Raw genomic sequence first — 22,700 nt, 5'->3', positions numbered from 1 at the left:
GGGGTGCTTAAGTAAGTCACAGATTTCACTCAACTTTTCTTTTTATTTAGCAAATAGAACAGTGTCCTGTTCACAGAGAGGTTTGTGAATGTTAAGCTTCTGGCCCCCATTACAAACCTAAAAATCCTTTTCAGTTAATTAATTAACTTGAAAACATTAAATCAAAATCTGTGTTATCACATTATGTCACTATAAATCCCCATCTTGTTGAAATATTTGGAGGCACAGTTTTTTAGTAAAAGAAATAACAAAATATTGAACCAACAAGTATCTAACAGATAATTGGAAGCCCCTGTGTCCCAACTTAGAAGTGGATGTATACTCACACAGTACAAAATAGGAAATTTACCACTGTTTTTACTTACTGTTTTACAATCTTAGATGCAGAGTGCATTAATAAGGCAAAAACCGTATCAGAATGTAATTTCTGTGTTTGTAGTTACAGCAAATTTATCACATCTCAATTTATCAACAAATTATTCACTGTGCCATTTGGTCATATATATGTATCAGTATGATCTTTGATCTGTAAAGGAAGCTGCTAAAATCATATGCAAGTGGCAACAACAGAATTCTGTGTTAAAAAGAACCACAGACCATGTTACAGAAAGTTATCCCCCTTTCCAGGAGATGTTGGAAGCTTGCAGTATTTTCACTCAACACTGAGTGAAAATAGCATATATTCTCCATTTACTTATTTGCTTGAAGTGTCATAGGAACAAAATGAGCACATCCTTGGAATCTGTTTTTAGAAAGGAACTTGGAAGAAATTTAGTGAACCAGCCCTTAGTTTTCCAAGATGTGTAGTAAATGTCCACAACTTGTGGGATCAGAAGATGAGGCAGGGAAATTGCTTGCAGAGCTTTGACTTTGGATGTGATTTCTAAGTTTCAGTGAAACTGTGTTTCAAAGCATACTTAGTCATACTTGGGGAATTTCTTTACCTTTCAATCGAGGACTATGCACATGCATTCTTTGCAGATGAAGATTTATTGGGATGAATTCTAGTGTTTTTTCTCCTTTGCTACAGCTTGATTTAAAGGAAGAACCTGAAAAACAAAAGTTTAAAGAATCATTGTCTTAACCACCCAGATGTTTTTGTATTCCTTTTAAAGGGAGACAATACTTGTATGTGAGGAGTTGTCTTTAATTTACCTTCAATGGATAATTATATATTAGGAGATGAAATGTTCACTGAGTCTCAGCATGTATCCATACTGGAAGCAACAAAGCAGCATTTAATTCACAGAGCAATCTAACTGTTTTATTCTAGGAGATAGATACTCTTCCCTGCTGTCTGAAATCAGTCTGTACTCTGCTGGAGACAATGCAGCAGTTAATGTGCATTGTGTTTATTCTGTGCTAAAACTGCAAGGTTACAGAACTATGATGGCACTGCATTTTTCCGAGTAAGATTATTTTCTTTGAAGAAAAGTATTGTATTGAATAGGCTATGCGTTCTTCCTAGAAAGGTCAAATAAAGAAACACAAACTATCTTAAGGAAAGCTATATATTTGTTCACAGGAGGCATGATGCCTTGGAAAAACAAAACAAAACAAAATTAATATGGCTGTATATTTCCAAAACATTAGATTGTGAGTAGCTCTTTGGTAGTATAAAGAAAAATAATTAAAGTCTGACAGTATGAAAATATAATTTACCTGAACACATTTAATACAGAATCTGTATAAAATAAAAGGGTGTAGATTAGGAAAGAGATGTGGCCTTGTCTTCTAACTCAGGCAGCCCAACATTTACCTAGGCCACTTTTCCAACATTCTATCATTTTGCCAACTATTAATTACTAGAACTAAAATTCCTCTCATTCAGATAGAATTTTTAAATAAGTTTTGCCAAGGTTCAGCCTTTTTTTGAAGCAAACACATAAAAAGATAAAGAAAATATTTTAAATTGTTTTTTGCTTGCCCAATCAAGACTTGCTAGTGTTTATCTGTTGAAACTGCCATAGGACTGAGCTCGGAGCCCCCCAATATAAACCACTCTGCCAGAGGGCACCTACGATGCTCCAGACCAGCCAAGCTTGCTTAGGCTGCTCCCTAAGTTAGGAACTAAAATAATAATTTAATACAGATGAAGAGCAAAGCCAGGAGTCAAAATTTTAGATTAGACAGGAAATCCCATGATGCAGATTGAAACAAACAAATAATTTTCAAAGTTCTACTCCCTCCCAATATCACCAAATCTGTGCTTTAGAGTTACCTGAAATTACTGGGGTTTTTGTTTCCTAACCCTTATATCTTCCTGGTATGTTTCCTTACAATAAAATGCTTTACATTCTCTCAAATTCTCCCATTACTGAGGATAAAAGTGTTTGCCAAAACAACTCAAATCTGAAATAGTTTTAACTTTCTTAAGCATCCATGTTCAATAAATATGCTGGTGAACCAAAATTGCTGTCTAACACTAATGTGGCTTCCTCATACTTCCAAAGCAATCTCTCAATTTCAACAAGAAATTAAGCGGTCTCCTAACAGCCTTCTCCACTAAATTCCCAAATAGTTTGGTTGAGTTGAAGTGGGTATCACTCAAAAAGCCCAACATGAGATTGTGCTGGGGAAGCATGAGCATATTTTGGAGAAATTTTATTTGCAGGTGCTATCTGCCCTTCTGAACAATTCAACATAAACTCAGGCAATATTTTAAGATGAAGAAAGACACCTGCACTGGCTACACTGAAAAGCAAAATGGTTTTTGGCATGCCTTGAAATATGTTGACCTGAAAAGTCTGAATTAAAATTGTGCTCACATCCCTAATCTTAGCAATTTCTACCTCATAAGTACTTGAATTTCAATGTGCTCCCAACATAACTATTTGTTCAACTACAGTATTAAATCAAATCTATGTCTGGCTCGCTTTTCTAATCTTGTATACAATCTTGTATTAGGTTGCTTTGTTTTCTGATTAATGTCCCTTTCTCTTTTACATGTGCTTATTTGCTCCTCCTGGATGACCTCAGTTTCCCAGGACCACATTATTTCTCTCAAGACCCAATTAAGATGGGTCTTTTAACATTATAAACCCTTTAGAAAGTCACTTTGCACAATACAGGTCTTGCAGGGTTTATGTTTAATAGATTATATTGTCTATTTTTTAAAATCTCAAAATGTCCCCTCAATATTTTCCTGAATGTTATAATTATTACATTGGATCTGTCATTATCTGTATTTATTGGCTTGTTTATGACACTTTATGGAGCGCTTTCAAGATTAATTAGGCAAAGATTGAAAATACATATAGACACTATTTAAAACAGAATCACAGGAAGTGTCATACTGGGCTAGACAGTAGATGCCAAAATTGGAACTGGGATATTCTGATGATGGCAAACAATCATAAATACAAGAAATACCACTTCTGCCAACAAAATGGAAATAATTATACAACATTTAGTGCAACACAAGAGCTTTTTCCACCACCAAATATTTAAGCAGCTGACCGACTGCTTTCAAAAAGGTTACTTTCAGTTAGAAACTGGTTTTTTTTAATACACTAAAATCGGATTTCTCCTTTTCTGTGACCAAGATCTCTGCATCCAGCTCTGGGCTCCCAGCACAGGAGGGACACAAACCTGCTGGAGTGAGTCCAGAGGAGGCCACAGAGATGCTTATTGGAATAGTTCAGCTTGGAAAAGAGATTTCAGGCTGATGCCATTGCAACCTTACTCCCTCAGTACATGGAGGGAGCTTACAATAAAAGCTGGAGCGGGACTTTTTACAAGATCATGTGATGACAGGACAAGGGGATTCAAACTTAAATGAGATTTGGATTAGACATTAGGAAGAAATTCTTTAATGTGGAGGGAGGTGAGACACTGGAACAGGTTGCCCAGAGGAGCTGTGGATGCCCCATTGCTGGAAGCATTCAAGGCCAGGCTGGATGGGAGTTTGAGTAACCTGGTCCAGATGGGCTAGAATTTGATAATCTTTAAGGTCCCTTCCAATCCAAACCATCCTTTGATTCGAAGATTTTTATGTATTTTATTCCCACTGAATATGCCAGTATTTTATAGCTAACAATCTAGTAAGCTCTGAAACGTTCCAGATAAAAATCACAGATTCCTACCTGTATGCTTCCCAAGCTCTGCCAGAGTGTCCTGATACAGGCTCAGCATCTGATCACAGTGAGCAATTACACTTTTGCGCATGTTGTCCCAGTGAGGAGCAAGCTCTCCCAGGTCTTTAAGCTCCTGATTCCTGTACCAAAAGCAAAAAGGGAAGGCACTAATTAACTCATTAATCTATTAAGATTCATCCAAATTAATCTAAAACAAGTTTGCTACAAAACATCAGAAAGATTTCCTAATTGAAATAAAATCCATTTTCAGACTGCTTGTGAGATCTGCTTTTCATCTCTCTTTTACAAGTACACAATAAATTATGTCAGTAGATAATGCAGTAACTTTTGTGCTCAAAACTCATCTGGCATAAATGCAGTAACCTTCAAAATTAAATACTACTTCTTTAATGAAGGAAAGAAGGCTTCCAAGCTCCAGAGAGCTGTGCTCAGAGCAAGTAACTTTATGTGAAGAAACATTAAACAACATTGGAAAGAATATAAAGTTTCTTTTTCCTGCAAAACTTTCAGTATGGTTGTTTTGAAGCACTACTCTTTGTATACTTTCATAAACATTTCATAAACATATTTCTAGCAGTGTTTCTACAAATTCAGTTTAATCAACACATCAGCTCTCACCACATTTCTTCAGGATTCAAAACAAAATATACACAATAAACCCCAACACCAGCTCCCTAAAATGTCATGTCCAGTGTTCATCAGGTCAAAAAAGTACTGCTATGGTAACCAAACATGTCACTGGAAATCCAAAAGGAAATCCTTTAGTAAATTATCAGTTTTCCTGTACACTCTTGAGAGCTGACCTGAGTGAAATAGAGATCATCTGAATTTCCTGCACAAACAAGCTTAGTACTTTGGCCTTTCTGTTTGGTTTTTCCTCTTGCAGAGGAAGTTTCTCCTGTATCTCTCCCAACGCCATTTTGTGGGACCTGCTTTTAAGGAAAATAAAAGATCTTCAGTCAGTCTTCAAACATCTGGAATTTGGCAGGAAAAAATGTTTGCAACACAGGCAGTTTTCATTATTTTCCTTGGAGCATCAAGAAGAGTGTTCCACTGCAATTCTCGGAAGTCTCCAAAAAGTCTTCCAGAAGACAGTTCTTGCATACAGAAAAATTATGTAAGAAAAAGCAAAAATGGGGTAGAAGAGGTGGAAAGAGGGAGGAAAGGACCAGTAAGCTTGCAGCACAGGAACACAGAGCTCACTTATGTGAGCAGCAGATCTGACCATTAGTCAAAAAGTCTTAAAATGACTTCTTAAACAGAACAGCAACACACTGGTGATGCTTTCCCCATCATTATTAGTTTTGCATTAGTGTGAGCAGTGCAGTCAGAATAAGCTCCATAGGCAGACCTCTGCTCCTGGCTTGGTGACAATCAAAACCAAAGAGACTGCACTGGAAGCGGAATTAAAGCATTTCATTTATACATGTTCTTGAAAATATCAACATGGAAACAAAGACACAACACGTAAACTTGCTGACAGTCTATGTTAACAATATTATTACTTTTTGCCATTTAATTGCTCCTGAAGCTGAACCAATTAAACTTTCCTCCAACAATACAAACTGGTAATGTTGTAGCATAAGAACAATCTGTCATGAAGGGATATGAGAGGATAAACCAAACATTCTCAGTGACCATTTGCTTTGCCAGTTTTTAGCAGTATAACATGAGGTTCCCTTTCAATTAAAATCTTAGAGCTTCCTTCTCAGAAAAGTGTGTAAAATTTATCAGGGTATGCAATTTTGTTTATGTGCAGTGATAATGTTTTGGCCCTTAATATTTATGGTGTCTGATTTAATAGTTTTAGCAACAATGTTTGGACCTGGCTGGCTTCCAAACCTTTACTACTCCTTCTGCATAGGAATAGAGTATTCTATCCAAGAACAACATCCCTGCCTCCATCTAAGCTCATGCCTGGAGCTGCTGGTTAGCTAACTCCACTGACATCAATAGCAATGGGAATATTAATTTTAATAGGTCTTCAAGAAATATCAAATCCTGTCCCCATTACTGGTGACAAGGTTGGTATTTGTTTCTTCTCAGAAACATGTACAAATCAATGAAGTAAAAATTCAGTCTTCAATCTGTGGCAAAAAAAGACACATCAACAATGCTTAAAGTGAGAGTACAGTGCTATAGCAATCTAGAGCATACACAGCATGGAAATTTTAAAGACTACAATTTCTGAATTTATTTGCATTTTAAAATACAGCAAAATCAAAACCATTAGAAAACAGGATTATATGGCAGACACTTCCATAGAAAACAGCCTCATAGCCTCACTTTATATCTTTATTTCTTTTTCTAATGAAATTATAGAAGACAGAGGATTTAAATTGGATTTATGTCTTGTGGTCTTTTTACAGTTTGTCACTGCTGTTGACTCAATACAATTCTGAGTTATGAATGTAAAAAGAGTTGTCTTTTCTATATCTAAACTCCATCAACAATACTCCACAGTACCAAGCTTTATTATTATTACATGAAAGGCCTTTTCTAAAATTAAACAGAGCGGAAAAACCATAATAATTTTCATTTTTGAAAAAGTTTATAGTTCACACTAATACAATTGTTGAAATTTTTAATAATATTTTAATACTTTAATGTTAACTTATTTCATTGAATAACTTTAAAAATCCACTTCAACCAGTAACTGTCAAAAAACAATTGCGCTATTAAAAAGCACATAAGCTGAAAATGCTGTATGAAGGCCAAGTAGCAATTTTTTATACATACAGCTTCAAAAATCTAATGATGTGTTTCCTAGCAAAGCAAACATGACAAATTCAAAACCTAGAAAATTAAGTGATTTTGGCCTCCACTAAGCAAAATGAGCTTCTGAAATCTACTTTTGCAAGACATCAGAAGCAAAGAGTTTAGCAGGATTCAAAACAAGAGGAGACATTTCTGCAGATTATATTTGCAAAACTTCTGTAATATTGTAACAGCATAAAAATTCTGAATATTTATCAAACAGGAGCTTTGGAATAAATATAAACCATAAGCTTTGGGATATGACTCAATCATTCATACATAAAGGAAGTTTAGAAGCTTCTAAGGAAAGGAGCACAGGAATTATTCTTCCTAACAAAGTTCACTTTAAAATGTATGGATAACCGCTTCATCCTTTTTTTTTTTTTTTTAAACAACAGAATCAGATAAAAATACTCTCATTTTTCTTTGCTACAAGATATGCTTCTGTGATATATAGGCAATAAACTTTAGACAAACAATATAACATTCCCTCCAGAAATAAAATACTCATAGCGTTTTCACTCTGTTGTTTCCAAACAAGGCAAATAATTATTACGGAGGAGTTAATAAGAAAAAAAAAAAGAAAAAAAAAGAAAGAAAAAAAAAAAAGCATGTTTTTCTTTTTCTACTAATAATCTCAGTTTAGACTCTCTTGAAAACAGTTGCAATTTTTGTCTCCATACAGAATTTCCCAAAATTATTTCAAGTTTTGGTAAGCCTGACTTGGCAGGCAACTAAAAACTTCAGTGTGAGTTGTGCTTACCTTTGCATGCCCTGAACAGTTGTTTAGAAACAGAAAAAGAGAAAACAAAGCAGAAAAAAGAGACAAAAGAAATCCCACCAGAACCACATGAGCAAATTACCCACCACAAAAATGGCAACAAATACATTTAAAATTATTTTAAAGCCTCTTTTCCTATACATGTGAGGAGAATAGACTGGGGTTTGCAAAGCCATGATAAGATTTTATATGGTTCCTAAGAGATGAAAACTTTAAGTTCCTTTTTAATTTCTATCCACTACACTTTTTATTATACAGAAGTGTAGACAATTATAAGCTAAATTTATCTTGTTTCTCCCTTCCTACTTTAAGACCATTTTGCTTCCATTCCTGCTTTAAATTCTTTCCCTTAAAGTTAAAATAAAGTCAAATACCCTTAGAAGTTACAAATTTCAAAGCATCATGTCAGTAAATGAAAGGGTTTGGTTAACAACGAACACTGAAGTTTTATCAAGAGACAATCAATCTTAAGATGGTAAGAAAAGGGAATTTAAACTACAATTTTTAATGAATACTGAATAGCATTAACACTTACTGGCACATTTTTATAGACAATTGCTTCAGACCTGACTATATTGAAGTCACAATAAAAAAAATGAAACAGGCGGAGTATGATAAGTGGCTTCTGAGACAAAAATATTTACCCTTTTATATTAACAGAGGGGAAAAGACACAGAGAAGAATACTTGAGCTCACACCCAATACAGTAGTATCCTCCTCACACGTTTTACTAGATATTGAAGTGAAGAGAGTCGACCCATCCTAATTGATCAGCATCGAACTCCAATTTATTGATTCACCAGGCACCTTTTATAATAGTGTTAATTAAGCTCATACATATTGCAAAATCCGAGCTCATCATAGGTCACAGATTAAACTCTAACCCCTCCTTTTGTTTTCAATACTTGTGGTTTGTTATTGAAACCCAGATTAGTGTTCTCACCCTGATATGAAAGATTCTCAAGGCCTCCATGTTTGTCACTTTGCTTTCCCATACTTTATCCAAGGACAAGGTATTTATTTACTTGTTATTGAAGACAGGCTTGAGAACTCTTGCTGTTTACAGAAACATACCTGGGAAACAGGCTTGAGAATTGCTGCTTACAGCTGCCTTTTACTTTTCCATCAGCTGTATATTTTCATGGCCTCTTTGCTTCAAGCCATGTCTGAGCAAAATTCTCCAACAACTAGACTACAAGTGTAAGGACTCCACAAGAACACACATCTTCACAATTACTTTTCTTGAAAAAGAAAGCCCAGACAAAGCTGAAACTCCAACCCACACTCTTATATGATGATAGATGACACAGATGCTCCTGTTCCCACCATCTGCTAGTGTTCTACATAGTGTTGCTCATTTTGGTTAGTCTTATCTCCTCCTTCAGACTGCATCAATCACTTTGTCTCTTTCTTTCACACCCACACTTTCAACTAGGCTTGAACAGCTCAACCACACTGGCAGTCAGGAAAATCAGAAGCATTTATCTCAATCTTTGTGCAACTTTTACTTCTGTTTCTTTTTCACATCTTTATTTTGGTGAAGAGAAAACCCCACCATGGTGAATTCTTACTAGGAGTTTATCCAGGGAGGTGAATTCTATAATATGATACAACAACAAGGGCTATTACTTGTATTATGCTTTTGGAGAGAATAATGCAGAAGTAGTAAAAGTGGTTGAAGTAATCCTCTAACATTTAAAAGGCATTTACCCATGAGGCAAATGAAAATATGGGAAGTGCATGAACTGTGAGACTCAGTATAATCTATTTTTATTGCTTACTACAAAAACCTTGCACATAAGTATTCTCAAACAAGATGAGGTCATAAATGCCTAAACACAGTACTAAATGAATAAAATAAACTATTACAACAATTCATAGGAATTTTATAACCCATCATCACCATGCATAAGGATGTATCAGTCCACTGACTTTATTAAAATCAAGATTCCAGCCTCCCACATGCTGTTCTATTGGCATATAAACATCACAGGGAAGCAACAGATGGGGTAAATAAAAAATGGAAAAGAAGTTTCATACTGCAGAACAAACAACTACAACAGGTTGTTTTGGGATGTGACACAACAGGAAGGAATTGCCTCAAAGTTCACAGGATGGCTTTGGGATGCAGCACTGGGTCCCAGCACTACTCTTACACATGAGACCAGCTGCCCATCTATGTGTTCAGTAACTTCCATGAGGAAGGAGGCAATATCTTCTACATCATCCATTATCACTGGAAGAAGAAGGCACTGTCTTCAGGGTAGCCTTGGATTACTTAAAATAAAGGTGTTTCCAGAAATTTTATCAGCACAGCTTACAAGGATCCAAGGACAGGCTCCATTTTAATCACTGCAATGGCAAATTGGACATTCAAAGGCTTTTGGGACACCTGTGTTCTCTATTCTCCTTTTTCTTCAGGCCATACACATTGTTATGATTCTCAGATATCTCTCTGGGTTATGAGGCCAAACATTAGGGTTTCAAACAAACATTACTTTGGAATCCTTTTCTTATGCCAACTAATTTAGATTAGCTAAAGGAATGTCAATTTTATCCTCATTGCTGCTCTATTCACTATAAACTTGTCATTTTTCATGGCATAATGTTTGTCTATGTTATTAACTCTACCCAGACACATAGCCAAAAACAGCACAATGTTGCTCAGCCCCCTGTCATTTTCTGATCCTTTATAAAATGTTAATGTTCCAGAATATTTAAATTGTTAATCAAATGGTGGTGCTAACAGGTTTAAAGTCATGACTGCACTTTAGCACAGTTTATTGCTCAGAACTTATGAGGTCACTGGAGTCCTACTGAGCAATCAATTCTGTTCAGTTACAGCTGTAAATTCTTAGCAGCTGTAAAGTGCCCATTTCATACTACAAATAAATATATTTTAGCTCCTCGTCTGCATGATTCAAAGTCAGAAAAATATAATTTATATTGCTGCCTCTTCCTTACCTTCTCATGTCCTCCTTTATGTGCAGATTTATTAGTTCTTTAGGAACATGGAAGGAGAGGGTAGTCTCCGCCATCTGCTCCCGGATCCGCATCCACTTGTTGTCAGAAGTAGGGAATCTATACAACTTACAAACGGGATTTCTCAACACTGCAAAGAGCAAAAATAATATCATTGCTTTCATGTGCTTATATGACTCCAAACATTTATGACAATAACCTGCATAATTATTATATTATTTCCCCCTAGCTTACAAAATTAATTTTAGAATCATTAAAATTCTACTAAAAACATTTAATTTCTATTTCATTTTTATAGCAGCATGTGGAGGGCAAAGTATTACTAGTACATCAATAAATCACATTTTACCAGCAGAGTAGGTAACTTTTGAATTTAGGTCTTCAAAGTAGTGAGAATGTCAATCAGACTCTCTTTTCTTACATTTCAGCTGAAGTTAGGAAAACCAGAGAGCACAAATGAACAATGAACTCAATACAGCCACCACCACAGCTTGCCAGCGCCACTCACAATTCCAATAAATTGCACAGGACTCAGAGTTCAGCTGCATTTTCCCCTGGACATGCACACACAAATCATTAATGCAAATTGAAGGTGTGCTTCTGCATTAAAGGAAGCTTGACCGTCTTAGAGTTACCTGGACACTGATGGGGTCAAGACACTGCCACTACATAGAAATAAATGTAACAGCCCTGTCAATATGTTACATACACAGTTTTCAGATCACTATTGCAATGTGACATAAGAAAATCACATTTCTTTGTATTTTGGAAGATTATGTTTAAAACCCATCACATTTTTTATTTTACAGTTTTCATGTGTTGGCTACATTTCCATTCAGATCTTAAAACGATGACATACAATCTACTCTCTCCTTTCCATCTTTTTATTTTCTTTTTTTACCCTGCTCTTTTTTTCCAGAAAGACCAAAAAGGGAAAAAGCTGAGGAAGAAAAAGTTCTGTTTCACTAGTTTGGTAAGTTTACTTGGAGACAAATGATTGCCCTTTAACACACACATCCACAATATCTTGACTTGGAATGAGTGACAGCTACTAACAGTGACAGCTACTAACAGACATTTCACTGACACCATTACTGTTTATGTAGCCTGACTTATAGGGAATTAAAAATAAAAGGTACCCAAACTGCCTTGTCTATCTAAGCAATCAGGATTTTTAACAGAAATCCTTTAGGAAAGGCCTAAAAGAAGACCAGAGATTTAAATATACTGATAATAAATCCACTGCTTGCAACTCGAAGAAAGGAGCAATGTTTAAGTGGTCGCACTGCTCTATATTCCCATCACTCTACTGAGATGTCTTTCATCAGCAATCTTTGATGAAAAACTGTTGTTGGATTATGCCCTTTTCTGATCCAGAGATGGAGCAACTGAGTTTTAAAAAACTTTTATTCTACTTTCAATCTCTTGTGAAGGGTGAGACAATACAGATGTCATAATTTACGCCTTTACAATCAGAAGCCAACTATTTCTTAATTACAGTACATTATAAGCACTTCTTGCCATTTTATTGTCATTTTATGAGCCTTTTTAGAGTAATTTTGCCTTTAGTTCTTAGTGATTTTACTTTCAAAAACTAAATTTTCACTCAGTATTGTGAAATAAGCGAAAGAGATGCTTAATTAATTTGACATATTAAAAAGAGCAATTTTTCTTTACTATCAATACCCAAAATATCTCAATGTTCAAACCTCAGGAAACTAAGGGCTAATTCAGGTCTGGCCTTAAACAGAAAACTGCCAAACCAGATGATAATTTTGAGTTGGTATTGTTTTTTCTGTTGTGCCCCCCGATCAGTATATTACCTGGACATTTTAAATGATGATGCCCCTGACACAAAAGATTCTTTATTTTACCTTTTTATATCTACTTCCTAAGGAGTTTATCAAGGGATTTTTTCCAAGAGCAGCCCTTAAATTCACACTCAGAATCTACTACACTGAAAAATGCACATTAATCTGTGAGAACCTAATGCAAATATGTACCTGAAAAATCTCTTTCCTCCCGTCTCCCCACTGTTACCACCATCACAAAGAAAAACAAACCCCAGAAAACCCATCACAACTGCAGCAAGGGACAAAGAACACTAAAAATATGGATTCAAAGTTGTGACTTTTATTGTGGCTAGAATTATTAAACTCCTCTCCAGGTACTAGCTTCATCTTCAGGTCTTTGATTCAGGTCTGAATTTTCAGATGGGGATAATCTCAAGTGTGTTGTAAGTTTTTTAAATTGTCAAATCCATGGGTTTAAGAAGAAAATTTTATTTACAAAGTCAAAAAAGCCTGGGCATTTTTCCCAAATAATCCCAATATGCAGTATTGCTAAAGCTTAAGATTGCCAATAAAAGCTGCATAAGTACTTGATGTTTTCCTTATAAACAGAACTACTGAAGGCATGCAACTCCATAAAAATCTCAGAAGTATCTTCCCCTCCAACTGCAACAATAATTAATTTCTAACTGTAACAAGTTGTCTAGAACCAAATTCTAGAGGGCATGTACAATAAGAAGGGCAAGACTAGAATTGGTTTGCATAAAAAGTAGTGATTAAAATTAATGGAAGTTTCATAAAGATAATCCTTGCTGTACTTAGACAGTGATCATGAGAGGCATTAAAGAAGACCCAAAATCCACATGAACTGCAGAGGTTAAAAAAGAGAAAACTCTGTTTTAAAAGCTTTTCTCTGCAGCATCAAGCCTGGAAGCCAATGCCATATATTTACCCATGAATATTTTTGGACATTGTCATTTTTAATATGAAGACCTCTGTGCTTTTTATTCCATGCAATATCCTTCACATTTCTTCCCCTGAAAGTTCAATAACAAATAATAAAAGATTGAATACTCTGGTTTTATTTTCATTCCCTATTGAACATAGATCAAAGCATATCTCTGCCATATATTAATTTGCTAACAGTGTTCCTATTTATATCTTTCTTTGTAGCATAGGAATATGATGTGTATTACCTCAGGAATAATAATTACAGCTTTCTTAATTTTGCTTAATTTCAATTACTTTTATTATCTTTATTTTTTAATTTAGAATGCAATTTGTTTACATGTAAACAACTGGCAAACTCTCCAGCATTATAAATAAATAACTGAATTTTGAGACGTAAATTCAGTCTCTGGAGGTATAGATGGAATAGTGATAAGGCTCTGAAATACACTGCTTATTCCCACTCACTCAATAAGCATCTCATAACTCACTGGAGGGCTGAGAGTTCCCTATCCTAGGATTTAAATTTCACAAGAATGCCAGCATGCTTCTATACCTACAAGCTTAAGGATTCACAGAGGCAGTTTTTTTTCAGTTTCATCATTTTGAAGTCCTGATAAACAACAAGAAAATACCAGAAAGCTTTACAACAGCATATACATGTACTAAATATGAATGTATATGGAAAACATACTGTTCTGGGGGCAGTTCTGTATGAGCACAGCATGTCAGCAGGAAAGTAGTGGTGATGCTGCATGAGAAGAGAAAGTCACAAATACAGGAAACAGACTGAAGACTAATTATTTATCTGAAAAAAAACTTCCTGTGAGTGCAAACTCTTCCCAATATCCTGCATACTGTCATTTCTTGCATATGCACCTCTTTCCCCTCAATTCTTTAAAAAAAGCCTGACAACCCAAAAAATGACAAAAAAAAAAATTCTTCATAGTATGTTTGACTTTATAAACCCGAGTAGTGTTGGGTGGGCTTTGGTTTTATATTGTGTTTGTATATGACAATAACAAATGTGAAAACGCTGTCTAGATACACTGTAGAATCACATGGAAATATTCTTGACAAATTGATCGAGACTTCAATATTCCTAAAACTGACATCTACCTTGGGAGTTCCAACAAAACATATTCACAACCCACAGCATTTTTCTATACAAAAGAAGTCAACAAAAAACCCCAATCAAACCTATACAACCGAGGCAACAAACAGAAAACAATCAGTTGTGAATCAGCATCGTTCTCGGACAGAAATGACATTTCTTCAAGTCTCACTAATCTGGATGACATACAGAATCACAATCAAAGAACTGTACTGGGCTAGATGAAATCCTTCACCTGGCCTCTGTATCTTGTGTCCAAGAAAAGCCATAAATACACACTTGGAGACACAGGATACCCTCCATGCCTCCAGCTATTTCCAGTTCAGGAATTTCTGGAGCCAGATGTAGCTCCAGCACATTCAGAAATTCTCAATTAACATCTTTCTCACTTTGAATTGATGAAAATAAATGGTATTTCTCTAGAACATATTTTTTCTGATTCTGATCCAATCTCAACAACTCACAGAAAAAAAATGCAATATTCACACACATATCGAAGAGCTTAATTTTTGGCAGGTTTTAGGGCTTCCTTCAGACTGCAAAGCTGATTCAGAAAGTCTGCCCTATCAGAGAAATCAGATGAAAAAGTTTCAGGAAAGATTTTAAAAAGTTGTAAAAGTTTGGTAACATTCCTCCTCAACGGTATGTAGCAAACACAGAATTCTTGACAGTGCTTTGGTTTTAGATGACCCATATAACTTATTTGTGACATTGTTATTGCCGAGTAATGGAGATTCATAAACTCGGGCTAATAAAAGTTTTATGGCACAGCACATCAGCATGTAATACTTCTCAGCATAATGAAAGAAAAACAGATCTAGTTTAACACCATGCACTCAAGCCCAAGCTGACCTAGAATTGAGAATGCCTTGCCAACAGCTCCCTTCATTCTAGGACAGACAGTTTCCAGATCAATCTGAAACTGCCACTTCACCAGTTATGAATGAGAGAGATTGATTGTCCTGGGTATTCACTTACAAATAATGCAGAATTATTTTACAGAATGCCACGCAATGACACGACAGAAACTAATGATGTTAATTCCATGCCCATGGAAGTCACTGACAGTGATTTTCAGTCACTGAAAATCACTGAACAGTAAAGATGCAGGAGATGGAGATTTCAGCACTGCTTCAGAAAGCGCAATTGACACACATTTCTTCAAACTTCTCAGTGAAATGATAATGCCAAACACGTATAAAACACTAAAATATTGAACTTGAACATCTGTGCAGCATTTGAAGAGACATTGATGAGCTCTGCCACAAATCTGCGTGATTTCTTCAGGACCAGAGGTGGAGTTGCAAGAGCTGTCTCTTACAGATATTGGAATTCTTACCTGCATTTAAGGAAGGCAGGTTGTCCTTCCCACTTATGCCCTCAGTGGCTGTACACTCACGAACCAATGCACACTGCAAAAAAATACAACCACAGATGTGACACATTCAGGGGGTCTGAGATAAATCCATGGCAGTTTATAAAAGGTAGGCTGAAAACCATGAGTGATAATAATATAAACTTCCAAAGTCTTACTTAGAGTTTACTTTTTTCTTTATATTTCTGTTCCAAGATACTGTAACACAATCAGAATTATAGCCAAGAAAATGAAAAAATATGATCAGCTGTTCCATAACAAAACAGAAAAGTTTCCTACCAGTACTATGGCAGAAATGCTGAGAGATAGTAATAGTTTAGCTTAATACGTTTTATTATAAAAATAAGGCACTTTAGTTTAAAACTATTTTTGACAAGTTCCATGCTTTTGAAGAGGTTTCTTCAGACAAAGCAGTTTTCACATGCACAGTGCAAGAAAACACTTCATTAATTTTTAAACAAGGGAAAAGCAGGAAGCACAAAAAAGTCCTTAAAATGTGCTCAGATTTTGTGATTCACCAGTTCAAAACTTATTAATTTTTTATTAATTCAATGACTCATCATTCTCACAATTGCATCCTCACTATCAACATATAATCCAAGACTGTGTTGCAACTGATTTGTACAAACCAAGGACTCCTTTAAAGACCATACATTGGTCATGAGTCTGGTCTCTCTTTACAAGTATTAGAAACCCCTAGAAAGCTGCTGTTAAAGCCTTCTGTGTCCCCCAGGCCCAACAGAGCTCAGTAACTACATCTCCAATAACTGCAAGGAGTCTCATTCCACATTCTGCAGTGGAAGAAAAGCCAAATAAAAGAGAAGGCTGAAAAAACCAGCTCATGTTGCCTATATCGTGCAAGTTTTACAGGTCAAAATCAGGATGATTTCACAGCATTTGCTGGCTTTTTGGAACTGGTCATACTCATCTAAGGCATTGAAGTTCTCTGAGATAAGCAGTGAAAAAAAAGTGTGAAATTTACCCTCAGAATTTGACACAAAAGCAGACTGATTTTGCTACGCAGAAAAGATACTGAAAATAATGACCTCTGCTCAAAAAATAGTTTTATATGTAACTTCCAAACAAAAAAATCCTGCATTCCCTGTAGCAATATTTCCTTTTATTCAGGAAGAACAGGATACACCACAGTGTTAAGCAGTAAACTGTTGTATTAGGGCTGCAAAAATTGTGTGCTCCCATTTAATGCAGACGAACCTGCCCCTTTGCAAGGGAATTTACCTCTTCTTTGCTTTGCCTGTCTGTCATTCTTCCAGCTTTTCAGTATTGTGGGCACAGATTGCACATAAAAATCAACATAAACAGGACTTCAAGGGCAGAAACCAGAGCAGCTGTCCAAGGAAAAAAGAAGCTGTATTTATGGCATCTCTCTGGACAGTTTTTATCAGAAGTGATCAAATATATTCAGTTGAGATAAAAAAAAAGCTATTTTTTTCTTCAAGAAGGAAAGGACCTAGGAAACTCAGGTTAGAATATTACTCTGTACATCTTCATGAGTTTGGTTTTTTTGGATGAGGGAGATAAGTTTACACAGTACTTGCACCAGAAATTTTGTTTTAAGTTCTTAACCCAATTTGGTAATTAGTATTTTAGACATCTGGTACAACAGATCATTCTAATTAACTTTGTGCAATAAACTGAGTTTTTACCTTTTGATCCTGAGCATCTGCTGTGATGTGGTCTGTTTCCCCCTCATTCAGCTCTCCCATCTTCATAAGATTGACTTCAATGGTACCAACTGTCTTTCCACCATCAGATGTCCTGAAAAAAAACCAACCCATGACACTGGGTCACTTGCAGCATCAAATTCTTTCAATTAGAATAACATCAGTAAATACTTAGTGCCCTCTCCATTCTGTAAAGTGCAGTCTCCGCTATTGAGCTGGCTATTTACCATCACAAACCAAATGTTAACAACAATGAGGCAACTTCTTCAGGACAATGAAAGTTCTCATCACAAAACTGAGGACAGGTAAGTGCTATAAATGGTGCATGAATCCATGAACACTGCCAAGTTCTCATTCTAGACCTTATCCTCTTTGTGGACCATTGGATAAAGGGCTGTAACACTGCACCAATATTCCACTTAGGATCTGCAATCCCAATGGCTTTGTTTCCTAACAATCTGCAAAGAAAGGACAGAGTGTATTAACAAAATCCCTGCAAAACCAAAACAGTGAAGCTAATCTGAATATCACATTTCCCTTTGTAATCCCTCCACAGAGAAATTATTCAGAATCCATCCCATTTCTTGAACTATATGGGAACGGTAGTATAGTTACAGGTGAATTCCTTTATTATCATCCCCATAAATAGTTTACTTTCAATTAATCAAAAACAAATAATTTAAATGTACATCACCAAGAGAAGAGCATTGCTGACTTCCTTTAGGAAGAAACAAGGGTTTAAACTCCTGAAAGATACCAAATGCTTTTTCAGCTTTCACTGGCAGCCCAGCACCAAGTTTATCTCCCTGGCTTATTCTGAACAGCTAAATTGTTTTTTTTTTTGAAAGGAAGGAAAGAAGAGTAACTGATAGTTTCATAATAATGAGGAAAGGGTAACAAAAGGCACCAAGCAAAAATAGGCAAAAAGGAAATGACGAGAATAAGTTCAGCACAATTACAAAAACACAGCGAGGAAGGAGAATCAAAACAAATACATGTGGGGCAATACTGTGTCTTTTCTGAGCAGTGGAAATGAAGAGTGACGAATCAGGAAAAAAATATATAGAAAACTTCAATGTCATAAAATCATAAAACCACAGAATTATTGAATATGCTGAGTTGGAAGGGACCCATTAAACAAGTTCAGCTCGTACAGTAAAATCTCAAAAAATAGTTACCCCCAAGCTTTCAAATTAAATAATTATCTTCCTTGAAAACCATTAGGCTTTACTATGCACTCAGTAGAATACACTCATGTTGCAACTACACAAATCTGGTCTTCTATAAAACCTTGCAAAATAAACATAATTCTTCATATTTCACATGTGTAAAACTTCATCTGCTCTAAGCCAAATTAATTACTGACAATAAAGAGACTATTAAAAATGAACCAGTTCCAGATAGTTTTGCAACTGAAGAAGCCTATATTAATTTAAGAAGTATCCAGAAGAAAAGTAGTAAGGGCTCAGTGTCCAAATTGTGATTATGAGCAGAAATACATAATAATATTGAAAGGGCCTTCTGAATGAAGAACTTTCCCCTGAGTTGCTACAGCCTTGTGGCTTGACTTCTCCTTCTTGTGTCAAACCAGCACCCAAACTAGGCTCTGTCAACAAATGCACTACAGCATTCCCAGCAGAAAGGGAATACAGCAGATGTCAGCAAATCACATATCTTTAGAAGCCAAAGTGTGTGGTTATGAGACTGACAATTTTTCAGGAGCTTAAGGTGTTCTGATCAAAGTGCCAAGCAAATAAACTGATCCAAACCAACAAGGCCTGTTGCTCCAGTAAAATGGAAATGCTAACTACACTTTCTCATCCTTGTCTCTTGTTCTTTAGAATCCTAAGTATTTCCCTTGGTGCTATTGTTGAAAGCTTGGCCTCAGTATGACAGTGAGAATTGCACTGTTTGCCTGCACGAGGAGCAATATGTATTTTGTATGGGTTTAAAAACAGTGATTGATATAATTTCACTTTTATATTTTTTTTTATTATTATTTTCTTCTCAAAATCACTCCTGTTCTGGTCTAATACATATTTAATATTACAATCTGTTACAGGTGTTACCTGTAAGAGAAGGTAATGCAACACAATAAAACTAAACAGTGGGACTTGTTGCATTGTAGTTGCACTTCTTTCTCTGGTTCTTATCTTCCCACACAGAAATATGAAGACGCAATTTAACAAAAAAGGCAACAACAACAAAATCAACAAATCCCAAAACCAAAGTTTCTTTTGAATGCTACAGGCATACAAATCAACAAAGAGCTCTATAAATGCCCAGGGTAAAACTGTCGGACTGATTTTAAAACACCAGCAGTGCTTGAGAGTCTTCAGCTACTTGAAAACATGCATTTCAAACTTTCCAGCAATACCATGAGATTAAAATTTCATTTGAAAGAAAATTTAAAAAGAGAAACAGAAGTGATGGAGTGGGAAAAATAAAAAAAGCTTAGTGGTCATATCTTAGTACAATAAAACCCTGCATAATTTTACTTTGCACTAACAGTATTGAGCACACATACACATTATGTGTACACCTCATGTCCTTTGCTTGTAGAGATGTCAAAAATCTTACATAGACACACTGTTGAACACAGCACCAGATAAGGAATTAATTGGTTTTAGGATACTTCATAATGCATTAGAATGAGATCAACTTATTTGCTGTAGTTTAATAAAGCTGAGAAGGGCACTCTGCACTCACACGGTGCCGTGAAGATGATCCCTGTATCAAATTGCTTTCAGTCATGAGTGAGGAGACATATCCCCACAAAACAAAGGACTGCACCTTGACAACCTGCTTAGGGTGAGTTGGGATGGGGAATCTGGCCAAGAGAATAAAATCAGCATCAACATAAGAAGCCCATACACAGGACAAAACCCACCTGGCTTATGGAGATGGAAAATTGCTGATATTTTTTGGCACCCTGGGACAAGGATCAGCACTTATCTGATACCTGTCAGCAGAGCACCTGCATTTGAAATAGATTTCTCTACTATCCCAGGTCCTTAAGGATCCCCAGGTCAGTATTAGCTCCCCCAAATGTGACAGAAGGAGATAGCCAGTAACACCATGAGCAGCAGGAATTTGTGCCCACCTTACTACTTCTGGCCATAAAATGCTGACCAAGGCATCCAGGGAGAAAAAAGGTAACAAGCTAGTTGATGGAAAAGTAAGTGAACAAGATGGACTGAGAACAGCAGGCATTTGCCTCCAATCTTGTAAAAAAAAAAAATCAGTTTTTATTGCTAAATTAGCAGCCAGTATACCTAGCTCTTATTTAGAAAGGAAAAAAAAGTGTGATTTTATTTTTTTCATCAGACACACTGTATCATACACTCAATATTAAGAAACATTCTCCTACTGAAAAATACTTCTGTTGCATTCAACAGCCCATTTTTTGCCAGTCATCATCACAACTGTCTGAGAAAGCTGGAAGCAAGTGACATTGCATTATCATTGTGAAATGAAACATGCAAGTCTATAGAAAACCTCTCTCTTATAAATTCCATATTGGAAATTGCAATCCCAAATCTCTAATAACTAAATTCCTCTGCCAACATCTGTTGTGTACACTGAAGTAATTCTACAAATCAATCTTTTTGTGTTTTGATGATTACTGCACAGATCTACCAGAAACACTCAGCCACCAGTTTAGGACACCTTTATGGAGAAGAAAGGACAATCAAAATAAAAACTTCTTTTGCAGAGGTTTTGTAACTTGTGTCCCTAATCACTATTAGGGCACAATGGTAGGAAAACAGAGAAGTAGAGCACAGTGTGTCAGCAGTAAGAACTTGTAGACACAAGCTAGCTCTCCACCAAGTAACAGAAAAATACAAGAATGCTCCTTTGAAAACACTTTTCTATTGTTACGTTGTACCTCAGAAAGATAAAGGAAAAACATAACTAAAAAAAAAGGAAAAGAAAAAGAAAACTCAGTTAAAAATTAAGCAGATTCTATAATTACACCAATCTTTACAGGGCACACCACAGAGCTATTTCTGGGTCCTTAAATCTCTACTTTAAATCTAACAAAGGAGTATCTCAATCACAGGCATGCCCTGATAAACTCCTATCCAAAGAATATAAACAAGAATTAAACAGAATTTCATGCTCTGACAAGTCCCTTGATATATCGTCTACCCTCCTGAGAGGTACTAATACTGCAGGGTGATTAGAGGAAAGCAAGCTTAAATAAGTAGACTGCTCTGGTTAAATTGCCATCAAAGAAATGTGGATCATTTCTACTGACTTTCTGCTGCCCAATAGTCATAATCAGAAAACAATCCCACTTTTGAAAGGTTAGGATGTTTTTCTTAAAAAATATCCAACTGACTAAATCCTACCATTTAATGTGTCTGCAAATTAAATTTAATTGGTATATTTGTATTTTAGTGTTAGCTGAATAAAGAAGGCAACCAAGACTAAAAATATTAATTAAAACCAATTTTTTAATCTATTTCTTATGAGTTTTCCATCTTAACTTTTTGCTTACAAATTGGATGGCTGAGATACAAAATATTTACTCTGAAATTGAAGCTTTCCGTTCTGTCAATTCCTGTGCCACCTGTTGGAGACAATCTTTCAGATCAAATTTTCAGTATGTCAGTTAGGGAAACCAAATTTATCACAGAGAGCTAAAGACAACTTGAATTCCTGTAAGAACAGATTCTTACAATCACTAAGCTGGAGTTCATTTACCTAGCTCTGTACCCTGTCACTGATTAGAGTTCTGTACCACACCCCCTGCAGTCTCAGTATAGCTGAATATAACGAGTTCAGGAGACCACAAGCATTTTCATGTGGGAGACGCCTTCAATAATTGGGAACACCTTCTTTAAACGTGCCTAAAAAAAACCTGTACATTGCTAATTCTTTAAACCACACACACCAAACAAAACTGACAATCTTATGCTCATTTCTAAAGGAAACTTTGAATGAATATTCCCTATGCCAAGTTCTCTGCAATTCTTCCATAGGTTATCATGGTATAAAATGACCTTTTCTAATCTGGCACATGGGAAGCTGCAGGTTATAGGGTTGATATTTCATTTTGGTGTTTAATTTTGAATTTGTACATGGCAGAATTAGAAGCACTTCAAGTTGTCATCTGATATACCTGATGGAACATGGAGTTTAAAACACAGTCAAACAGCAATCCT

At 35.8% G+C, this 22,700-nt stretch overlaps 1 protein-coding gene across 16 annotated transcripts in view; it reads right to left on the bottom strand.

Annotated features, from left to right (window-relative positions):
* The window catches only part of INPP4B (inositol polyphosphate-4-phosphatase type II B), a 266,205-nt gene that overhangs the window by 109,625 nt on the left and 133,880 nt on the right, over positions 1-22,700 (bottom strand). For all 16 annotated transcript variants that reach the window (XR_012580530.1, XM_074541858.1, XM_074541860.1 and 13 more), the window contains 5 exons: positions 17,512-17,623; positions 15,809-15,881; positions 10,600-10,747; positions 4,086-4,216; positions 945-1,049 (listed from right to left, as the gene is read on the bottom strand). Coding sequence is in view for 15 of the 16 variants with exons in the window: in XM_074541856.1 (XP_074397957.1) it covers positions 945-1,049; positions 4,086-4,216; positions 10,600-10,747; positions 15,809-15,881; positions 17,512-17,623 (569 nt within the window). In the remaining variant the exon portion in view is untranslated. The remainder of the gene's footprint in view (positions 1-944; positions 1,050-4,085; positions 4,217-10,599; positions 10,748-15,808; positions 15,882-17,511; positions 17,624-22,700) is intronic.

The sequence above is a fragment of the Zonotrichia albicollis genome, chromosome 5, assembly GCF_047830755.1.
Source record: "Zonotrichia albicollis isolate bZonAlb1 chromosome 5, bZonAlb1.hap1, whole genome shotgun sequence".
NCBI lineage: Eukaryota > Metazoa > Chordata > Aves > Passeriformes > Passerellidae > Zonotrichia > Zonotrichia albicollis.
The sequence above is the reverse complement of the archived record's forward strand: the minus strand, read 5'-3'. Positions and strand labels throughout refer to the sequence as shown.